The sequence below is a fragment of the Podarcis raffonei genome, chromosome 3, assembly GCF_027172205.1.
Source record: "Podarcis raffonei isolate rPodRaf1 chromosome 3, rPodRaf1.pri, whole genome shotgun sequence".
Lineage (NCBI taxonomy): Eukaryota > Metazoa > Chordata > Lepidosauria > Squamata > Lacertidae > Podarcis > Podarcis raffonei.
Genome location: NC_070604.1, coordinates 72,412,933 through 72,434,754, shown reverse-complemented (window position 1 = coordinate 72,434,754; position 21,822 = coordinate 72,412,933). Strand labels below are relative to the sequence as shown.

General features: G+C 39.5%; 1 protein-coding gene across 4 annotated transcripts in view; it reads left to right on the top strand.

The window, feature by feature from the left end:
* The window catches only part of PRKN (parkin RBR E3 ubiquitin protein ligase), a 589,279-nt gene that overhangs the window by 206,548 nt on the left and 360,909 nt on the right, over positions 1 to 21,822 (top strand). For all 4 annotated transcript variants that reach the window (XM_053382342.1, XM_053382339.1, XM_053382341.1 and 1 more), the window contains exon 4: positions 9,809 to 9,927. In XM_053382342.1, the coding sequence (XP_053238317.1) occupies positions 9,809 to 9,927 (119 nt within the window). The remainder of the gene's footprint in view (positions 1 to 9,808; positions 9,928 to 21,822) is intronic.

Sequence of the window (21,822 nt, the reverse complement as noted above, 5' to 3'; positions counted from 1 at the left end):
GGAATATTAGAGAATTTTCATTTAAAATAGGAGAATATTTTAATGCATTGAAAATGATATAATTTTAATGGTCATGACTGGACCTAATGGTGAGGGATCCCTTTACCTTTACCTTTAAACTTGTTCAGATGGCAACCAAAAACTGTATAGATACTTTTATTCAATGGGGCAATGCAGTGAATTTTTTGTACCAAACTTGAAATTGAAAATTCAGTGTGAATGACTCACATTAAACACTAAGCCTGCCACTAACCGTATATTTACCATCAAATTTGAATTCTAATTATGTTGTGTATGTAGGAAATGTAGCTTTTAAAGTAAAAGGAATATAAAAAAAAATCAGGTCCACTACATGAGTACGTTCTTTAATAAGCATATCTACATGGTGCAGTATTTTCAGTGCAGCACTAATATAATCAATATAATCAATATAAAGTTTAAAATGAATGCTATTATTTCCAGAAAATAAAACACAAATAATCTGTAATGACAAGTTACATAACATCAGAAATGCAAATTACTGTCTGCTTAGACAAGTAAGGCAACACACAACATCTTCAAATTATAACTGATAAATTGTCACAAGAAAGAAATTTATTTAAAAAAATAGGCTTTAAGTAACAAGTCTCAAAATTATAAATTTATATTGACTCCTCAAACATCTTAAGAGGATAAGTCACCAGCTTCGCCTCCACTGGTTACAGAGTTTTCAGTTCCACACTGATCATCTGGGAGATCATAGAACGAAGTTGATGGTTGTATAAAATTCAATGAGCTTGTTAGAAGCTGCGTTTTCTTCTCTTCTAGGAGTCATGAGCTACATATGTAAGCTTTTCTGCTCTGTCTACAGTAAGCTTATTCCTTTTTGCTGAATGAATAACTCCATAAGTACTGAAGCTACGTTCTGTGGCAGCTGTTGGTGGTGGCATATTTAAAATGTGCATAGCCACTCTATTAAGATTTGAACCAAAGCATGTTCCCTTCCACTGCATCCACTTTTTCAATACATGTGACTTGCTAAAAAAAATCTTCCATAGCACGATATGCTGCCAGCTCTGCCAAAATATCTTGTGTATTATTTGGTGCACCTGCTGATATTTTGAGATCAATGAACTCGGTACCTTGAATTTGTTCATCTCGTGATAAATGAACGTCATTATACTTGGGATCAAGTTTATTTGCAGCAAAGTGAATTATGCTGTTACATATAATTGTATAGACCTAGGTACTTTAAGTGTATAAAGTATTAAAGCGACTTTCTGTAAAAAAAATCACACTGTATGGCCAAGGGTATAGGATTGTTAAGAATAAGGTCACACCAAAATAGGGGGAAAAAGCTATTACATATAGTTGAAATACATGGATTTCCTCCTTAATTGGAAGAAACCTCTGGCTGGTGAGACCCCCTAAATAAATAAATAAATAAATAAATAAATAAATAAATAAATAAATAAATAGTAACTAGGAATCATGTTTGAATTTTATAGGTGGTAGTTGATTACCCTAATTCCAGAAGGTAAGCTTTTTGTGGAGGCATCTGAAAAGACAGAAGGTGGTATGCTGGCCTGTGAATACATTCTAAGTGTGATGAATGAATGCAAATAGTTCTATATTCATGCCAGAGGTGCACTAATATGCTGAAAGTAAATTGCTAAAATTAATGAAATAACGTTTTCTTCTGCCTGAATTTGACATGCTGACATCTGCTAGGTGTGTTATACAGACAGATATATGACTTTGGCTTCATGTCAACATGTCCTTTCTGGATGAGGCAAGCAGTATGATTAAATAAGATACCAACAGATACTTTTCTTGTGCTGCTATGTTTATTCCACGCTAGATCGTATGCCCTTACTCTTACCATGAGTACACTTTCTTTTGTTTATGCACACACTTGTTGTGTTGATTTTTACAGATAAAAGCATGACCTGGTGATGCTGAGATGCAGTAGTTAAACAAAGTTGCATTTGACAAGTTTGAGCTGCTCAAAGTTTATTTTAGTAATGCAACAGAACCTGAAATAAACTGACCAGGAAGCTGAAGAGTACGTCACTTTTGGTATTTAGTTGTGACTTGTCCTGAGGCGTTAGAGTGAAGGGTGTGTTAATAATAGTAGTAATAGTAGTAGTAGCAGTAGTATGTAATAAGTAGTAGTAGTAGTAATAATAATAATAAGAATAATAATACATCTGTGTGAGCTGTGTACATTGAAACACTTTCATATGCACATCTCTCTGATTTGATCTAGTTACTTTTATCCTGCTCCACCACCAAAGAGCTCAGGCAGGCCTGATTCCAGCACCTGGTATCCTCAAGAAACAGACAGGCCAAGGGCCTTATTGGAGCCCATTGGTGCTGATATATAGGCTGTGTAGTGAATGATGGTATATCAGGGTCACTATGGGAAATTTAAAATGGTGTCTTATAGCTGCCTTCTACTATCACAAAGTAACTTACCAACGAGCACATTGCTGACTGCCCTCTGAAAGTTGGAGCTGGTCTTTAGCTCAGGGCAACAGACATGGTTCTATTCTTGCCTATTTTATCCTCAGAAGAACCTGTGAGGTAATTTAGGCTGAGAGACACTGACAAGCTCATGATCACCCAGACAACCACAGCTCCTTCAAGAAGAAATTGGGTATAAATGTGATGAAGAAAATGAATGTGTTTTTAAAAAACCATTTGGGGGAAAAATCATTTTATTCTGTTTACTGTTGTAACTAACAGAGTCCTGGAAGTTCAGTAATGAGCCTCTGTGGCTATGAGTTTTGTTACTGATCTAAAGAGACATTGGTACTGAGGGAGACTGAAGAGAACACACACACACTTACATACAGTGGGACCACAGATTTACATTTGGGATATATGCTACTAAGCAACGTATCCAAATGTGGATTTTTACTCAGAACTGACAAGGTTACGTGTAAAAGATGGTGTCATCCTCTCCCACTCCTCACGTGCGCTGTTTCTTGACATTCATTTCTCTACTTCTTTGGGCTGTGGTCTGTGTGTTTAAGTTTTGATCAAACAGGTAAATAATACAAATAATGAAGCCAACCCAGCAGAACAGTGTTTACCCTAACCCAAATCATTATGTTTACAAAATAAGGAATTTTCTTTCTGTTTTTGAAAGACCTACAAAGGGATTGCTGTGAAGGAAATGATTTGCATTTATGCAACTCTGTAAAATTCAAATTTAGTCAGCCGAAGGATGGGGGATGGCTGGGGGTGGGGGGAGGTAGCCAACAGCAGTTGGAAGTAAATGGGATGAACAATCTGGATTCAAAAATGAAATTAGCCATGTGCATCAGAAACCAGCTGTTAGTTTCAGACTGAATAAATACAGCCCCAAACAGAGATTCAACATTTTCTAGCCAGTAACTGAGGTATTTGTACAATTCTTTCTCAGAAGTTTTAAAAACTAAATAGTTGGAGATGTCTTTTCTCTCATGGCTCTCATGTGTGCTTTGACCATTTAAACCAAATAAAAGCTGGTTGAGGCTTGTTTATTGTTTAAATGATACCCACTTTTAACAGTGATCATTAATAGAATACTGTTAATTACTGTACTTCAAAAGGAATGTTGGAATTATTTTAATGTCATGGTGCTGTTAATAACTTGGAATCATGTGATACTTTGATTTAACAGCCGTCTCAGCATATGGTTTGCAACAATTTCTTAAGTTAATTATATACCCATTCAAAAATAGTATACATTCTTACGTATTTAATGTTAAATTTAAAAAAACAAAATAGAACTATGGAGACTCTGTGGGTGCAAAAACCAACAACCCCCCAAACCAAAAACAGACTCAGTGGGTGCTAAACAGAAAAAAGAAAAAGAAAAAGTATTCCAATCTGATGCCAAGATCTGTGCATTCAGATTATATTAGATATATTTGCATAGAATATGTGGAGTCTGAAAGATGGTAGGAAGGCAAGGAAGAATGCAGTGCAAGAGACTCACCATTTAGTCCCTTGGAAAGGGCTGAAATTAGACCCCTGCACTGGGTTGACAACAATTTTTCTGCAGGGATGAGGTTGGCGTTATGCTCCTTCTGGCTACACATTTAAAGCATTGAGTTGTGGAGTCTCCTCCTCCATTTAATTTGGATGAATTGTGCAAATTGGGCATCCCCGGGGATCCCTGTTATCACAATGCCTTATATAATGTGGTGGGGAGAACGTAAAAAAATCCCTGCTGGATCAGGCCAGAGGACCATCTAGTCCAACGTCCTGTTCTCACAGTGGCCAACCAAATGCCTCTTCATGCTTGCTAATTCCCAGCAGTTCGCAGGAGTGTACACGCTTGATCACTTCACCACAAAATTGTTGGGATACTGCCAGAGAGACAAAGTCCATCTGAGCCCCCAAGCCGGCTGCCGGACGATCCATCGACCTCCCGTAGACACGCAGTATCAGCAATTAGCGACACGAAGCCTTAGAAATCAGTATTCCACATTCTTAGGCTGGTGCACACTCTATCAGCAGAATTCACACAGCGAAAGATGCGCAGCAGGAGAGCATATTTACAGTTTATTCAGCGTTGATCAGAACAAAGAAAAACATGACCGCCTGCATCGGCATTCAGGCACGAAGAAGGAAACGAAAGCAACTGAAAACATAAACATCCTGTGAACAGGAAATACGCAGACTCTGTGACTCACAAAGCCTGCTCCCTTTTAAGGTGGAACGGAAATATCCTAACAAAAATGATCCTAGAAAGATGAGTGTGTGAACATATTTTTATTATTTATTGAATTTATATACCACCCTATACCCGGAGGTATAGGGTATAGAGTGGTACATACATAGAGGTAACAGAGTCTAAACCTAATGCTTCAACAGGAGACCTTACCTGCACAAGGTCATCTTTGGTTCTGTGATCTTTCACAAACTTGCCTGTGTGTCAAGATAGTCTTGTTTAACAGAAGCTGGAATTCTCTACCATTCCATGCTGCACATTATCAACAAAACACAGTGATATTGGTGCATCTACAACATACACAGATTTTGTATGTGTTAAGAGATTTCTGTCTTGCCCTCATCTCCTTCTGATCCAGTTCTATTTTTTAGCTCCTTTGTATATCCAAATCAGATATCAATCTTTGCTATCAATTGACTGTGGAATGCTTTCTCTAGGGAGGCTTGACTCGGGCCTATGCTGATGACATTTCGTGTCCAGCCCTTTTTAGTTCCCCAATTCTTTAATACAGACTCCTTTTATCTCCGAGAGGTTCCTATGCTGTTCTTCTTAGATTGTGGCTCCTGCTGCTTTTATGTTTTGAAATGCTTTTTATTGCATGTGTTTTATTTTGTGTTGTAAACTGCCCTAGGAATTGAAGGGTAGACTCTGCATTTCAATAAAAAAACCCAAGTATCTATCTTTTCCTTTTGCAAGTATATGACATCGTATGAAACAAATAAGTGCTGCTTCTGGCTCTAAAGACAAATAATTTCCTCTTTATTTAAACACGTAGAAAAGACTTTACTTCCATTTCAGTACATTGTATTTAATTAATCCAGTCAATGAAAAGTTAAGTTTGTTAATATAATGATGCTTTCACCCATCATCTGCTATGGACAGGCTGATTTACCTAGGGATGTTAATGTACCAAATTAAATTACTGGCCTCAGGGAGGATTGGTTTTGAACTCTTTAGTTTAAACAATTGAATCAAATTAGTTTCCTTTGCCATTTTAATACTCATTTTTAAATCAACTCCTCCACTCCCAAAGTTTGACAGCTTGGAAATAACATCCCTATTACATAGAATAATATATAATCTAGTTCAAACTAGAGCTCATTTGAAAGTTAGTGAAAACTTGCAATTTATTAAGGGCTTTTCCTAATAAATAATTGTTTTAATCATCATGAGGTACTGATGAATACAGTGGTACCTCGGGTTAAGAACTTAATTTGTTCTGGAGGTCCGTTCTTAACCTGAAACTGTTCTTAACCTGAAGCACCACTTTAGCTAATGGGGCCTCCTGCTGCTGCTGCGCCACCGCTGCGCAATTCCTGTTCTCATCCTGAAGCAAAGTTCTTAACCCAAGGTACTATTTCTGGGTTAGCAGAGTCTGTAACCTGAAGCATCTGTAACCTGAAGCGTCTGTAACCCAAGGCACTGAGGGACAAACTGAATGTTACACTGTAGAAATTATGAGAATGATCTGGTAGCATATTCTCCTTTCTTTACGAAGTGTCCATGGGAAGCATTGCTTTGACATGAGCTCTGGACATACATTTGAGAAGTAAACTTGGGTCTAGAATAGATCATTGGTAATCAACTGTGGGTGGGCAGAAGTTTCAGGGGAAAATGGGCTGGTAGGTGAAGGGTTAAGCATCTCCTCCTCTGCTCCTTTTGTTTAAAACACTCACTCTCATTGATGCCATGCAACTGAGAAGGGGCAGTCTAAGCTTTAAAATGTGGAGCTGCAGTCACCTGTAATTTGTCCCAGAGAGTGGCCAGAGCCTCACCAGACAGTGTGAATGTTTATTGCATTTTCCCATGTCAGGGTAGGGCTTCCGGGTCTGCTCTGAGCAGATAATTGGGGGGATAATTCCTGCACAAAACCAGGAAAGCTGTAAGTATGGAGTGCTGCAAAAGAGCAATGAAATTTCAGACAAAAATGAATATTACTGTTGCATGTAAACCAGAGTTGTTCTAAATACTTTTTGGGTAGAAATGCGCAGCAGGCATGGAGTTCCATGAGGGTTCTTGTCATAGAATTGTCTAGTGATGGAGATTGCCCTCTTTTGTCAGATATTCCTTTAGCCACAAAAGGCTTTAGGAGCTTCCATTGTACTCCACTATCCCTATGTCTAGGACTGTCACTTCTTTACATCTGTCCACTATGAATATTTTCTCTATACTTGTGCTATTGGTTTTTAGTGTCTAGTGACCAGAATGGGTGATTGTCTTTTATATGTACTATAAGGCATTGAGTTATAAAAAATCTGTCAAATGGAATGGCTGTGTGCTTTGGGTTAAAATGAATCTGGTGTGTTTAATAACAAGCACAGTGGTTCTTTAACACCAGTCTTATATATGATTATATACCAGACACACAGGGTTCAGTGTCGCAGTATTCACTCTGAGAGGATGATCAATGATACAGCAACAATTTATTGTTTTCCCATAAAACACAGACTCCCTCTCTCCCTCATGTGAAACGAAACACTACCTTGTGTATAGCATGTGTCTGTGCATGCACACACATTTAGCACCAGAGTTTGCATGTAAAAATAAGATTTTTAGGTTTTAATTGGCCATTGCTGTATTTGCACATTTTAGCAGAGTGCCAGTACTATAAAATATTAATGGAAAACTCCATGAAAATCCTATAGTGCCTGATTGAATGAGGAAAGACAAGGTTGTAAGGTTGATACTGCAGCAGTTCTAGTGATTGCTGGTGCTATGCCATAATTGCAATTTTCTGCATTAATACCACTTCAGAGTTGGTGTTGTGTTTGAGGCAGATTTATTTTCACCTCCTTTTGCCCCTGAAAACAAAGAGAGATAATCTCAATCAAGGCTGTTTGTGAAAAATTAGTCCTAACGATTCTCAGGGAACAGGGGCTGATAATGTTAGATTAGGATTTGTGCAGCTTCCACGGCATAGTACATTCATGTTATTTTAATTTATTCTGATTGCTCTTGTACTCATTGCTGGAAATATTGCTCTCTACAGAAGCCCAATAACGTGGCTACAGAAGTGTGAGATTGCTACCAGTCCATCTGCATAAAGCAGCAGATGGGTCGCTAGAAATGTCCATTTACTCCCTTCTCAAAGACCTGAGTGTGCCTCCTGTAGTGCTCTCACCATCTAGCAGCTATGCTGTGAGAAAGACAATTGACACGTTATTCCGGATCTCTGCACAGGTCCTGCTTGTTTGCAGGCTTCATCTACCTCTATTCCAGACATATTTCTGCTGTGTTAAGTTTAATGCTTGTGATTTCTTTTTAATAGTATTCATGAAAGAGACTGATGGCGCTGGGGCTTGAGCTTAGCCCAGTGGTAGCCCAGTGTTTTTGTGTAGGATTTTACGACGTACAGTAAATTTGAAATATACCATAATTCACATATACACCACTCTTATCTTGCACATTATTTTTTTGTCAGAATTCTGCAGCTTATTGACAGTGTCAATAAAACAGTGGTGTTCTGATGGGATAGAAACTACTCAGAAAAAAGAAATAAGAGCGTAGATGTAATATGTACACTACTGACTTAACAAATTCATGGTGCAATCCTATTGTTTACTCAGAAGTAAGTCCTGCTGTGTTCCTAGTAAATTTGTTTAGGATTGCAGCCTAACTTGAGGGAACAAAAATGGAGAGTATTTTGCATGCAAGGATGTCTTGAACATCAATAATACTACCCTTATTGTATGACAAATCCTTTTTTTAATTCTAAAAGACTGCGATTAATAGTTTTTGTTTTGTTTTTTAAAAAATTGTGGTTCACAAATAAAATGAACACAGTTGCCCCTCCTCATGCCCTCTTTTTATTCCACTGTTCGCTCAACTTAATGGCACCAGTAAATGTAGTTTACACCTTAAGCTACAGGTAAATTAATTACAGTAACTCTGAGCCGGCTCACAACAAGAGCTTACCAGTCATATATTTAATGCTATCACGTTTCAAATTAGTCCAATAAATTGAAAAACCTGTAACTTGTCAACTTTTCTGTTTCATTCTGTGTCTAATGTTGAAAGATTGCCTTTTCATTAAGGAAGCAGTAAATTAACATTTGATAGCCTGACAGCTTTCAGTGCACACAAATGTGATTCTAGCATATTTTGGTGTGCTGAATTAACAGGGCCTGCCTCAGGATTTTGGTTGTCCAAAAGCAAGAATACAATCTTAATCAGCGAAAGGCTAAGCCAGTGGGGCAGGCAGACTAAGATAGTGCCGCTGCCCCCCCACCCCCGCCAGCATGACTTGTGAGATCAAACTTAGCTGCATGCAAAATTATTGATTTTAATTTTTAAAAATTCATCTCCAAACTCTTACCATGGTGTAATAAGCAGCCAGCTTCACCAGTGTCCATTATAGTACTGCCCAGAGCCAGAGGCTTGTATGGCTTTGTCCAGCTCCTTTGGGCATCCCCATTGGGCCACTTTGCATCTCAGCCAACAATCCATGCACTACCAAAAACAACATAGAGGGTAATTCTGTAAGTTAGTTCACCACTGTGTCCATCCAAAAGGAAGATGGAACTGGCCACTGTCATTCATGTCCTCTTTACCTCCAGGTTGGACTACTATGTAGGGCTACTCTTGAAGACCACCCAGAAACCTCAGTTGGCCCAAAATGTTGCTTTCAGATTGGTAGCAAGGCCTGGCAGTGTGGGTGGCTTTTTTCATCCGGAATTCACTGAAACTGAGTTCTGGCACCTCTTTGGTGCTTTCTAGCAGCTCTTTAGTTTGGGACTGTGCGCCATTGGGTGGCATGGCGCTTGGGACTGCGTAATGCGACAATCGGGTTGTTGTGGCAATCGGGTTGGCCTTTTAAACTGTGTGTGGAAGGGGGTATTTTTATTGTTTGTTATTATGCCAGATCTTTTTTTTTTATGTTGTAAACCACTCTGTGATCTTTGGATGAAGGGCAGTATGGATATTTAATAAACAACAGCAACAACAGCTGCCAGGTATACAGAACAAGAGTGTATTTCATCATTCTGTTTTATAAGTTTCTTAAATAGTTGTCTACTTTAATTCCAGTAAATTTGGGGCACTGTAATTCTCTCTGTCTTGATATTATGACAAATTAAGGCTTTGGCTTTTCTTTCTTACAAACAGGTGCTGCTAACTACAACAGGTTTTATGTTTTCTGCAAAAGTTTCTGCCAAGCTGTGAAACCTGGAAAGCTTCGGGTCCGCTGCAAAACTTGCAAACAAGGGACACTGACTCTGGCAAGGGTAGGCAAGCATTTGTATATTTTTCAAAAGCATATGGAGAACTTTGAAGTGATTGGCTAGTAAATATTGTGAAGAAACTCTGAATTTGGTGCATATAATGTTTTGTCTATGTCTATCATTTGTCTATTTATAACATCCTTCCTAGGAAGGTCCTCCTGGTGCCTTTGTTTTTAGTGTTCAGTAGCGAGCAAAACTCTTTCTAAACTCTTTCTTGTGCTCTTGTCCGATTCAGTTAGCTTGTTCAGCTCTGGTTGATGATTGTTCAGTTTCTCATATTTTGTTTCCAGTCTTTGTGATGAGTTTTATTTTCTTTTATTGCTTCTACGTTGTGATTTGGACTGTTGTTGTTTTATTGTAAGCTCTTCTAACCATTTCTTGGTAGGGGGTATAAAACAATATTTTAATGACAACAGCTCTTGTGGAGGTGGTGCTTCCAAGAAAATATAAAGGGATTTGTGATCATATAGCATACAATAGCATCTGGGCAGGCAAGGGGGAAGGGGGCTATAAATATTTTAATAAGGACACCTCGGTGGGTTGTTCTTCCATGAAAACACAAAGAAATTTGTGATCATGCAATATGCCACAGAATCCTGGAAAACAATTAAAGTTTGAGGGTAGGTTGTACATAAGTTACAAACCAGTAATTTTAATTAGATGTTTAATGATAAAAGTTCTTCCCTTCCACACCTATTCCAAAAATAAATCTCACTACAATGGAATATGTGTCACAATAATGAAGAAATAGATCCTCTGAGTATGTGCACAGAGTGTATTTCCATCACCATTAAATCAACTCTAAATTTTACAACTTTCCCCTGCAGAACTGGGTTTGGGAAGCAGGGGACTTAGTAGGCTCAAGCCTTGGCATCATTTTTCAAAATTAAGCACCACAGTGTTTTCAGAAACAATAAACATCAAAAATTTATTTAAGGCATTTTAATAGGGCTCAGCCTGATTTATGGCACACAGGTGAAGATCACCAGTGGAAAAAACCATAACCACTCTTAAGCAGAATTCAAGAACATTGCTCCTCCTCAGCCAGACCAACTATTTGGATTTTTTAAAGACTTATTTCTGCTTGAGGAGAACAGAGAAAACTATGTACGTGTTCATTGCAACCAGACATGGATGCCAGCAGTTTTGTAAGCAAAAGTTAGTGGTCTGAAGCACAAAAGCCTCTCAAGAACTGCTAAGAGACTTCTTTTTGGCCGAATATTCTTATACTTTCTCCTTGTCATTTTCAACCTGCTTCCAATCTTTTGCTTTTTGGGAGGGGAATGCAGCTGCCCTGCTTACTACTCCAGCAAAGGAAAAGGGAGTGGAAATCAAAATGTCTTCATTTGAAAATATTTTAGGACATCTTTCTAAGTACAGTACAGCTCATCCAAGGGGGCTCACATAATAAAAATTCAATGTAATATCTACAAGTTATAAAACAGGACATATAATATGTAGAAGTTTGGTTTCTATGTTTGTTTTTCTAGCACAAGGAATAATATGTCACTATTTAGTGTAGCTATTTCCCCTCTGAATTAACAGAACTAGAATTGCTAAAGCTCACAAACGCAGCAGGTGGGATTCAACCGCCGAGTCACATCAGTGGAAGCTTTGCACAAGCACCTCTGCCTGCTCAACCCCTCCTTCCCCCTGAAATTGGCTGTTGTAGGAGATTCCCTAGAACAGCATGTAAGGAGAAAGGAGAGGGGATCATTCTGTCCAATGAGCTGCAATGCTTGCACAGACAGAGAGGTTGTAGCAGCGCAAGGTTGAATTCCAACTCAGAGGCCAAAATTCAGTTCTGTACATAAAAGTAAAACTGAAAGATGCAGTCTACATTGATTTTCTGTTTCTCTCATAGCTTTCATTGACTGTTTCAACTTTTGTGTATGTTTTGGTAATTAGAGGTTTCCACAACATCTAATACATCTATAGATTTACTGCAATCCTTTGTTATTGGCCTGTTTTCATGCCTAAAACCATCTGCTCAGCAGTTTTGCAATTTGAGTATTGGCTTGGCTTACTTTGAAATTGGCATTTGATTTCTTTTTCTTTTTTGTATTGACTGTGAAGCTGATTATTCCTAAACTCTACATGTAAATATTTCCTCATAAGAAAGGGACCTTTAAAGCAGAGATGGAGGCAAATTTTATCTGGTCTTCATTTCTAAGCTAGTTTGCCTGATCCACATGTCCCGGAATAATACTCAGATCAGAATATAATTTTGAATTTCATGTTCCATTTAGTTTTATGATATAGTTCTTGACTCTAAACATATACTAAAACCTATTTTACAATGTGTATTTTAGGCTAAAGTATGCTTACAGTGTGTACATTAAAATAAAATGAGAATTTAAGTACATGTTTTATTATTATTATTATTATTATTATTATTATTATTATTTTAAAATGTTGACAGATTAATGCAGAAACCGGGTGAAATGATCTTATGAGAACATATGAAACTGGTACAGAAGGCAGCCTTCTCCAACCTGGCACCCTCCAGATGTTTTGGGCTTTGACCTGCCTGTGGTGGCTGGGGCTGATGGGAGTTAGAGTCCAAAACATCTGGAGGGTGCCAAGTCAAGAGTTCCCCTGAAGAAGGGCTCTAGGGAGAATGCAGGAAAGCACAAATTTGTTGGCTTAACGTCTGCCCTGCCCCCTTGTTAAAGTGGCCTTTGGGGCAGAGCTCCTGTTCCCCACCCCTATACAATGGCAAGCCCAAAATGCCATACTCAGTTGAGTGCAGCACCTTCTTAACTGATGCTGCAGATAGTACCTTTTAAGAGCAGTTTGATGGAGGCTGTGTTGCACGTGGGGCATACATTTCATTTCACTATCATCCCTGGTTCAATAAAGATTGGCAGGTTTTTGCACTACAGTCATACCTCGGGTTGAATACGCTTCAAGTTGAGCGCGTTTTAGTTGCGCTACGCAGCAACCCGGAAGTAACGGAGCGTGTTACTTCCAGGTTTCTCAGCAAGCACAGACGCTCAAAATGACATCACACACATGCGCACAAGTGGCGAAAAGCGGCACGCATGTGCGCAGACGTGCCGTCGCTAGTTACGTTTGCTTCTGGATGCGAATGAGGCTCCGGAACAGATTCCGTTTGCATCCCGAGGTACCACTGTACATGAAAAACCTGCTGGACCTGTTTGACCAGACACGATAACAGGCTCTTACTTATTTGCGCCATCTTTGCCTCAAGTTTTTCTTCTTTTTCTTTTTCTTTTTCTGGTAAGCAACATATAACACCTTCTGTGTTTCTAGCTTTTACTACTTTATCTGTAAGCCACCTTGAGTCGCAGTCTGGGAAAAAGGTGGGGTATAAGTAAACATGGTAACAAGAACAACAAAACCCCTCCAGTGTCTTGTGCTCCCCTTCATGTATGTCACCACAGTACACGTTTCTTGTTTCATAGGTAACATGGCAGAACATAAGCCAGCATTTGTTTCAATTATGCTCTTTTATTGGCATGGAAGTAAAACCTGTGTAAAATCCACATAAAATGTTGGGCAGCATTAACTTTCTTAGGCAACTTAATCCCTTTTGGGCTGGTAAGCTGGGAACAGACAACTTAATTGAATTGAACTTCACGAACATGCTCTTTTTTCCGGCAGGAAGACTGACATTTTAAACATTCATAAGTAACCTTACTTTAAAACCCTCTTTAACTGTCATGCCTATTTGCATATTATTATTTTAAAATATGTTAGGAATGAATTTAGCATTTACAGAATGAGAGGAAAGCTAAAGAATCTCTTTTTTTATACAAGAAAATTATTGATGACTTGAAGGCTGAATTTTATGAGTATTTCATGACTTACTGCTGTATGAGAGATTTGTTTGGAACTGGGTTTCATGATCAGGAAGCATCACTAGCAGTGCAAAGAAAGAGGCACATTAAGAGTCCTGGATTATACCAAGAAATATTGATAGCTCAAGTCTTGCCAAGAGTATCCTCAGACATGCAAAGTTAGTCCAGAAGCAGTAAGTGCAAGTGAGTTTTCCTTCTGGCTTTCAAATGTATTCTTACAATGTTAAAAACTGTAAAATCATTGTGGCTGGTTTGTGCACTGTGCGCATTGTGTGCTGCTCATGTATTGTGTGCTGATGCTTGTTGATATAAAGGCTGCTTGGTATGGAAAGGCCACTAGGTCCCCCCTTGTGCTCCTTGCCCTCTCTGTCTATCTTGTATATTTGTAACAAAACAAAACAAAAATTCCTTCCATTAGCACCTTAGAGACCAACTAAGTTTGTTATTGGTATGAGCTTTCATGTGCATGCACACTTCTTCAGATACACTGAAACAGAAGTCACCATACCCTTATATATAGTGAGAGGGTGGGGAGGGGTATTACTCAGAAGGGTGGTGGGAATGGGTGATTGGCTGATAGGTGTGGTAAACCTGTTGACGACTGTTAACGACTGCAATTATAGGAAAAAGGAAAAAGCAAGGGATGAGATGGCTAAAAATAGCTTTATCATGTATAATGAGATAAGAATCCAATGTCTCTATTCAGACCAGGTCTCTCCATAGTTTTAAGTTTGGTAATAAGTTGCAATTCAGCAACTTCTCTTTCCAGTCTATTTCTGAAATTCTTTTGTAATATGACAGCTACTTTGAGATCTTGTATAGAATGTCCTGGGAGATTGAAGTGTTCTTCTACTGGTTTCTCTGTCTTGTGATTCCTGATGTCAGATTTATATCCATTTATCCTTTGGCGTAGGGTTTGGCCTGTTTGTCCAATATAGAGGGCTGAAGGGCACTGTTGGCATTTGATGGCATACAGAATGTTAGAAGATGAGCAATTAAATAGTCCTGAGATGGTATGTTTGATGGGGCCACTAATGGTGTTGTCCAGGTGTATGTGGCAGCAAAGCTGGCATCTGGGTTTATTGCAGGCTCTGGTACCAGTGTCCATTTTAAGTCTGGTTTTTGTATTATTGTGGGTGAGGAGTTGTTTAAGATTGGGTGGCTTGATAAACTTAAAAAAGGATTAAACTCTTTAAAAAAATTCAACACCATAAAACTCAATGAAAAGCATAATTTGCAAAATTGAAAATTTCCCTGCAAAGCTTGACTGAATTGTGTGTTAATGCTAGGTAGAACTCCTAAAGCTGCTCATATGCTCTTTTCCAAGCCATGCAGTTGTAAATCTATACCTGACTTGCAGGTGGGTGGGAGGTTGTGATCTAAAGGCAGTTGAGCATTGTACTAGTCACAACGCTGGTGTGTAAAAAGCAGAGGCATACATGTTGTTTCATAAGTAAAAAAAACCCCTCAACAATCTACAGTTGGGTAATACCTTTTTAGGATCAACCAAAATGTCACAAAAGTGTGGCAAACTATTGTGTTTTCTAAAACTATTCATCTGGCAAGAGAGATGGGGGTGTGTGTGTGGGAAGCAGTCAAATAGAAAAAAAATAGGTTGACGTAGCCATTAGGTCAGTTGTGTGTTCAGTTCCAAATTAGAGACGGCAGGTTGAATAAGTTCCTACCAAGTGCTACATATAAAGGTAAAGGGACCCCTGACCATTAGGTCCAGTCGCAAATGACTCTGGGGTTGCAGTGCTCATCTCGCTTTATCGGCTGAGGGAGCCGGCGTACAGCTTCCGGGTCATGTGGCCAGCATGACTAAGCCACTTCTGGCGAAACCAGAGCAGTGCACGGAAAGGCCGTTTACCTTCCCGCCAGAGCGGTACCTATTTATCTACTTGCACTTTGACTTGCTTTCGAACTGCTAGGTTGGCAGGAGCAGGGGCCGAGCAATGGGAGCTAACCCTGTCATGGGGATTCAAACCGCCGACCTTCTGATCGGCAAGCCCTAGGCTCTGTGGTTTAGACCACAGTGCCACCCGCGTCCCAGTGCTACATATAGCAGTGCCTAAATCCATTCTGACATTCGTTCAAATTTCCATCTGATATTTTCCATTCTTCTGCAACTGGTATATCGTCTTTCTTCCATTTTGCCTCCCACTGGTGCAGAAATATACATTTTTTTTACATATATTGTAATGCAACAGACATGCATATCCCTGCCACCAACAAATATAACAGATAGTTCGATGTAATGTGTGCTTGTTAAACTGCAACAGATATTTGTGATAGGGCTAGAATCTTCTATTTGTGTTCATATGTTGTCTTGATTTTATAGGGTTGTGCCCTTTGGAGTCATAATTGCGCCAAAACAATTGCTAGCTAGCAGCATGATTGTTTAGCCAAATAGTTTTTCTTAACTCAAATACAGCACCAATATGGTTTAAGAGATTTGGGGTGAGGGAAGGAATTAAACCAGAGAAGCTTATTTGTTTCAGATTTGAAAGTTTTCACATCTTTCATCAACTTGATAGAAAACGATCATTTAAGCTGCTCCTCAACATGACTTAGCCTGTGCTTATAGACTTTTCACACTTCCTTTTCAACAACACACACTGATTTGTTTCTATATAACACTATGAATTGCAACGCCATAAACACACAGATTGGGAAAAGCTGACTTGCCTGTCACTACCATTAAAGTGTGACGAGCATCAGTAGGAATAGACTAAAGTCTTCTCAGGCATAAGTGTGCCTGTGTGAGCAGCATTGACAAGTTGTTTTGCATATGATATAACAGCAAGGGTTAAATGTAAAATGAAAACGGAAGAATGTTGGACAAGAAATCCTGGGTGCTGCAGAGCAAGATATTTTGTTTGTAAAGCCTGTTGGTAAAGATGCAGACCTAGGTTATCAAACTAATTGTGGGGAGGGACATAGGGATTTGATTAGCCACTGTGGGAAACAGGAACATGGATTAGATAGGCCTTTGGACTTTTATCAGCAGGACTCTTCTTGTGTTTTTATGTTCCTGGAGGGAACCTGCAGGACTATGGTGGCAAGCCAAGAGTGATGGAAGTTTTGAGAGAGTAACAGGGCAGCTGCAGTAATAACAAGTAACGGGTTTGAGAGGAGAGCAAGTCCTCCAAGACACTTGCTCTCTCCTTTTACCCCCCCCCCCAAGATCTGAAGTAATAACTTTGTAAGTACAGTGGTACCTTGGGTTAAGAACTTAGCTTAATTCGTTCTGGAGGTCCGTTCTTAACCTGAAACTGTTCTTAACCTGAGGTAACACTTTAGTTAATGGGGCCTCCCGCTGCCGCCGCGCCACCAGAGCACGATTTCTGTTCTCATCCTGAAGCAAAGTTCTTAACCCGAGGTACTATTTCTGGGTTAGCGAAGTTTGTAACCTGAAGTGTCTGTAACCTGAGGTACCACTGTAAACAACTTGAGGAAGTAACTGATTAATTCACAGTTCCAGTCAATGCATGGTGTAGATTCTCTCAGTCTTTCTCTCTCATAAGTCTAGAACTTAGTACCATCCTATGTTAAAAAAAAAAAAGGTAAAGGACCCCTGGACAGTTAAGTCCAGGAGATTTTGGAACATACAAAAGGAACAATTTGTTCACATAGCACATAGTTAAGCAGTTGAAATTGCTACTGCAAGATGCACTGATTGCCAACGTGGATGGCTTTAAAAGGGAGCTAAACAAATTCATGGAGGATAAGACTATCAGTGGCTACTAGTCACAATGGCTATGTTCTACCCACTGTTGGAGGCAGTATACCAGACGTGCTCTCCTTCCAGAAAATGTAATACAAAAATTAACAATGACTTAGTTTGTTTCTAAGGTCAGAGAGCTCTTCCTCAGTAGTGGAAAGCCACCAAGAACACCTGCGTGCCCTCAGTGCATTGCTACTGTCTGTTACTGTTCCTCTTCATCTTAAAAGCTGCAGTAAAACACAGGACTCAGCTATACAGCTGCAAATAGAACGTTTTAAATGTGTTGTAAAGTGTAATATACAAATGTGACACTAGATGGCGATGGTGAGCTATGGCAAATTCATTTTTTTAAAAAAGCATTTTCACAGTGTTTTTTATATGTGTGTAGATTCCACCACAGTCTCTAAAGTGTTTCTGCTTAAGTGAAGTTTACATTTGTTGAGTGGTTATGAGGACCACAGTAATGGTGTCTTTATTCAGTTTGTAGAAACCAAAAATTATGAATTCACACAACCAAGTTATGACTAGAATGCAACAATTTTAGTCCAGGTGAACTCAGTGAAAGTTGCTTCTGAGTAAACTAGCACCACAAAGGCCTGCTTATTTATCTATACACTCAAAACACATGGCTCTTAAAATGTAAATGAAGCACTTTTTATGTACAATAAATCTTGCAGAGTAAACCATTCAAAAATTACTCAGAAGGGAAATCATTTTTTTAAGCAAGAGTTGTACATTTTTGCTTGTAATTCATTAAGTGAGTTGGGTGAGCAAGTCCTATGAATGATTTATCATATGAGGCAGCTGAGTGTAACACTTGGGTGTGAACAAAATTATATACTTAGAAATGTTTCAAAATTTGGACAAATACCAGTTCTTTCAGGCAAAGAGAGAGGGGAGAAAAATGCATTTAGTATTTCACCTGATCATAACATACTGTGAAGCAAACCTTTATTGGAAGGAGCTTGGAGCAAGTTTCTCTATGCTAGGTGAGAACTGTCAAAATGGAAGAGGAGAAAAATTAAAGTAGCTAATTTACTTGCAGAATAATTTTTCCAGAAGCAAATAACATTTTGGATCCAGATGACTGGCTACATAAATAAAATATTTTTTAAATAAATACACAGCCAAGAACAATGATGTGTTTTCTTTTTCTCATGACTGTCTGAAGAGCGTGCTACCAATGTTTAAGATCATAGTTCCAAAGCTCACCAGTTTCACTGATAGTTAACTTCTAAAAGAATACTTCATTCTATTCTGAGGGAGGAAATAAGTAGCACTTGTATTGATTTACTGTAAGTTAGTGTGTTGAGTGCTCAAAACGCCAGCCAAAAATCTACAGCCACCATCTTCTGCTGGAGTCTAGGGTTACTAGACTCGTGCCTTTAGTGGCTACCTTTAATATACAGAAAAGTAGCATATTGTGCTTTCCCCATCATTTACTCTCCATGCTAAGCTGAGTTTCACTTCTCTGATTGTAGGGACTTGTCAGGGTTGACCATATCATGAGCCATTTGGAGGCTGTCTGCCTCTTTATGATAGATGCAGTCAACACCATGGCCTCTCCTCTCCTGTTTCCTTCAGAAGCCATTCCGGGATACCAATGAGAGGCTTACCCACAAGGCAGCACCAGGCAGCTCATGAGCCAGCTGAAGGGCTCACAGAGGAAATGGGTTTAATAACCGTGGACAACCTGAGAGAGGAGAGCGTACATGAAGTTTCACCAAAGAAGGATAAGGTTGTGAATGGCAACTAGTCTTGATGGTTGTGCTCTACCTCTACTATAAGAAATGTGGAGAGTGCTGTTGCACTCTGGTCCTGCTTGCACACTTTCCATAGACATTTTGTTGGCCACTGTGAGAACAGGATGCTAGGCTAGTTGAATCTTTGGTCTGATCCAGCAGGACTTTGATTGCATTCTTATGCAAGCCTCTGGATCACCTGAAGATACTATGAAGGAGTCACCCCCAGAATCTAAAGAAAGATCTTCATCCTCAGGCTGGTATAGAAGAGAGCTGATGCCCCTCCCAGTCAGATGGCCTGTGAGTCATCTGAAAGTGAGCCTTGTGCATATCTCTGCTTAATAACCCAAGTCTGAATACTGCCAAAGTTGTTTCTTTCGAAAGTTTACTTATGACAGTTGCTGCTGAGGTTCATATGTCCCTGGGCAAACTAATCGCCTAATTTGTTTGCTTCATTAAAGTAAAGACAGATTGATGTTTCATTGGCAATATTCCCTAGATGGTTCTGGACACTGAAAATCTATTATGTAATGGGGAAAAGGGGAACCAGCATTTTAATTATGAATGTAATTGCATTATAGAACAGGAGGTGGTCTATGTTTTAAGTAACAGTGGGGCTAAAATTAAAAATAAGCACACTGTTTACTTAAAGAGCAGTTTGCATTAATTCCAGTTAATCAGTGCAAAAGCATATGAGCATCTCTGTTGTCATGTGTTGCTGGCCTTAGGCAAATAGCCAGTCATTTTGAGAGGTTTTTGAAAGGTTGTTTTGCTTGATGATTGTCAGGGCCTGAGGGACAATCTAGCCTGAGATGGAAAAACCCAGTAAATTACATGGCATAGTTGTTTGAAAGGGATGAATCATGTTTCATTTTAAAATCCTCTTTTAGAAGCTTCACCCACACAGAGGTATTGATATCAAACTAGAGCTCACAGTTTCACCTGGGGCTGATTTAATAAGTTTGTATGGGACAAAGTGTGGGTCCAGACAAATTAAACTTAGAACTTTTAAACCTTTTGGTTCTGTAAGTTAATGAATGAATACATATGCTTAGGACAGAGGTTCTCCAAAGACATTGGGGGGGGGGAGGAACTAATACAAATGCAGGTCAAACCAGAAGCCATTAGAGCCACTCAGAGTGATTCATAGGGTTATCTTTCAGTCATAGTACCTGTAAAGCACTTGCCATGATTCTGGCTTTGGAATTATGAACCTCTTTCCTGTATCATTCGCCATTCTGGGTAGAATCATCTCCAATATAATCTTGTATTAGTTATTAACTTTATTTCCCAAATTAATTTCATAATCATCTTTCTTATTCAGCTGTAACTTGCCAGTTTTTACAATTTGTTGTAGTAAATAACCTGCAATTCATTATTTTTATTTTCTAGCAGCCTATATGCTTTAAAATTTTACAGATGTTGTTATGCACATAGAAGTGATATGTGTGTATAGGTTGGGAAGGGAATGATGGCAAAGGCTCAAGGGGCCTGTCATTAGGTATCCTAATGAACACACCAAGGTCAGGAGTGGAGCCTGAGGTTGCAGTGATGCCCAAATGACTTATGTTAAACTTTAACCTGATTCTCATGGTCCAGCTTTTGGCTATTTATGTATTGCAGCACTGAGCTGAGTGATATAGAATGTGCACACTGTGCCACCACTATTGGGGGCCATGGGAGTGCTTGCTGTTCACATACTCAGAAGGGAACGTTGAGCTTCTGTTCCAGTTGTATGAATATGACACACCAAGGGCCCTTACCAGGGGCCAATCATATTGAGCCTGAGAGGACAGGCACAGGTGGAGACCTGGCAGAAGCCAGCTGCACCTCCTCCCTATAAAAGGGAATGGTGCCCAGCCTCTGGCCCTTCTTCAAGCTGGATTTCCTACCACCAGTCATTCTGCCCTGGAGTGAGAGGCTTGCAACATGCATGGACATTGCTATGGAATACTCAGTCACTATATTCAGGACCATATTCCCTCCACACTAATTGGCCTGCCTGTAGGTTTTCACCTGCCTTATAGCAACGGTCGCAATTGGTGGTTGAGACATTGGTTCTGGATCTTAACATCTGGGTACCCAGTTAAAGGGGTCTAGGAAGGGGTATTGTTGTCCAGAAGCCCATGTGGGGACAGATGGGCCATAGCACCCCCTTGGAGAGATGGCCCTGGAGGGAGCATCACATTCAATGTATGTTGGTGGGGACGACCTTTTGTCTAGTGTTGACCATCCATTGTCAATCAGCAGGCGGGTTGGTTGATCTCGGATACATACCCAATGCTTTCGCCAAAACTGGTTTACATCTATAATCAGTAAAGCTGTGGCCTATTTCATCCTAATACCGTTGTTCAGTGTCTCATTTAACATGATTCGTCCCCTGCTCCAGACGGCGCGCTTCTCGCAATTAGGCACACAATGAGCTGTTTGGGCTAGAAAAACTAGCAATAAATAAATGAAAGCCGCTTCAGTGAAAGCCCTTGAAATAGGTGAGTTTTTCTCTTACCTTGAATTTGCTTGTAACTTTTGACCTCATGATAGTTTCTCACAAGCATTCACAAATGCTCAGTTGGTGTTACAGCAATGTAGACCTGTTGTACCCTGT